The 1,908-nt window shown below is 41.5% G+C and overlaps 1 gene segment (V, D, J or C); it reads left to right on the forward strand.

The window, feature by feature from the left end:
- The first annotated feature begins 293 nt into the window (after positions 1-293).
- Positions 294-807, forward strand: LOC103270217. The segment is given in 2 exon segments: positions 294-342; positions 467-807. Coding segments are annotated over 2 exon segments (390 nt in total).
- Positions 808-1,908: the final 1,101 nt, after the last annotated feature.

Below are 1,908 nucleotides of genomic sequence, written 5' to 3' on the forward strand. Positions count from 1 at the left end.
GGCAGAGCTAGGAACAGGGGAACACAAAGGAACACCTGTCTCAAGGAAGCAGCGAGTGTTACAGGCAATAGTTATCTGCTCGATACCTCATCCAGCCATGCCCACTCCCCTACCAAGTAGGAAGCTGTGCATAACTGCAACAAGGAGGACCCTGCCCCTGGTAAAGTCAACAGCAGCAGTCATCACAGGCATATCTGCCTATCAGAGATCAGGGACTCTCTGAACTCCCACATCTCAACCCAGGGATCAGAGCCTGGAACAGACAGATGACCCATTCCTGTTCTGGCCCTGCCATGGGTCCTGGGCCTCCTCACTTTGTGTCCCTTTTTCTCTTTGGAGCAGGTGAGTCCTTGGCAGAAAGGAAATGTTTGGCTATCTTGCCCTCAGTTCTATGTCTTCCATTCATGGCAATTAACATTGGCCTCCTTCTTAAATCTGACTGTAAATTTTTCTTCTTTTTCTACAGGTCTTGTGGGTGCTATGGTCATTCAGAACCCACGATACCGGGTTACCAGGGTGGGAAAACCAGTGAATCTGAGTTGTTCTCAGAATCTGAACCATGATGCCATGTATTGGTACCAACAAAAGCGGAATCAAGCTCCAAAGTTGTTATTCTATTATTATGATCAAGAACTTAACAAGGAAGCGGACACCTCTGACAACTTCCAGTCCAGCCGGCCTAATACTTCTTTCTGCTCTCTTCACATTCACTCACCAGGCATTGAGGAGTCTGCCATGTACCTGTGTGCCAGTAGCAGGGACACAGAGCTGCAGGGTTGCCGCCTCTCTGTTCATAAACCTCTTTGATTCCCAGATCCAAGTGCTTTCTATGACCCGCCCCCACCCCACAATAGGAAGTGGTTTTGTGGCTGCCAATGTCTTGTGTGTAGACAGGAATTAGGCACAAATCAACAACAAAAAATTTACCATAATCATCTAGATACTTCTGATTATGGTGAAATAAAAGTAATAAATAGATAACATCTCTTGAAATGTGTGTACATTTTTGGCACCCCGGTATTTGTAATTCATGTAAGTTTATAACAACTCAGGAAGTAAGTACTATTATAATCTTACCTATTTTACAGATGAGGAGACTGAGATACAGACAAGTTAAGTCACTTGCCATTTATCACACACCTTGTGTGTGGTGGAGCCAGGATCAAAATGCAGACAATTTACTTGTGGAGCACATTTTTTTTTAAAAATAAATTTTATTGTGTCTATTTGAGGTTTACAGCATAAGCTACATATGATAGTAAAATGGTTGCTACAGTGAAGCAGATTAACCTATTTGTCATTTCATATAGCTACATTTTAAAAAAGAACTTCTAGTTTTCTTTTTGTTTTCTTTTTTTTTCTTTTTTTTTTCTTTATCAATATTTTTTTATTTTGATATTGTGGGGTACAGTTAAGGGTTAGGTATACAAATATGCTTCATTCAGGCCCCGTTGTTGATAACAGGTGTCTCCCCGTCTCCAGACAGATGTTTACTACCATTAGTCCCATCCCCCCCCCATAGTTTCCCAACACTGTCAGTCGTTTTCTTATAGTAGTGCATTGGATGATCAAGGTCCACTATATGAGTGAGAATATGTGATACTCAGATCTTTGTTTCTGTGAGAGGTCACTCAGTATTATAGACTCTAGCTCCATCCAGGTTGCTGCAAAATTCATGATTTTGTTCTTTTTTATGGCTGCATAGTATTCCATCGTGTATATGTACCACATTTTTTTAATCCAGTCCTCTTTTGATGGACAGTGTGGTTGGTTTCAGGTTCTTGCTATTGTGAACAATGCTGCAATAAACATTCGTGTGCAGGTATCTTTTTTATAGAGTGATTTGAGTTCTTCAGGGTATATTCCCAGGAGGGGGATTGCAGGGTCATATGGGAGGTTGATGTTTAG

Source organism: Carlito syrichta, unplaced genomic scaffold, assembly GCF_000164805.1.
Source record: "Carlito syrichta isolate Samal-C Ts95f unplaced genomic scaffold, Tarsius_syrichta-2.0.1 Scaffold309764, whole genome shotgun sequence".
Lineage (NCBI taxonomy): Eukaryota > Metazoa > Chordata > Mammalia > Primates > Tarsiidae > Carlito > Carlito syrichta.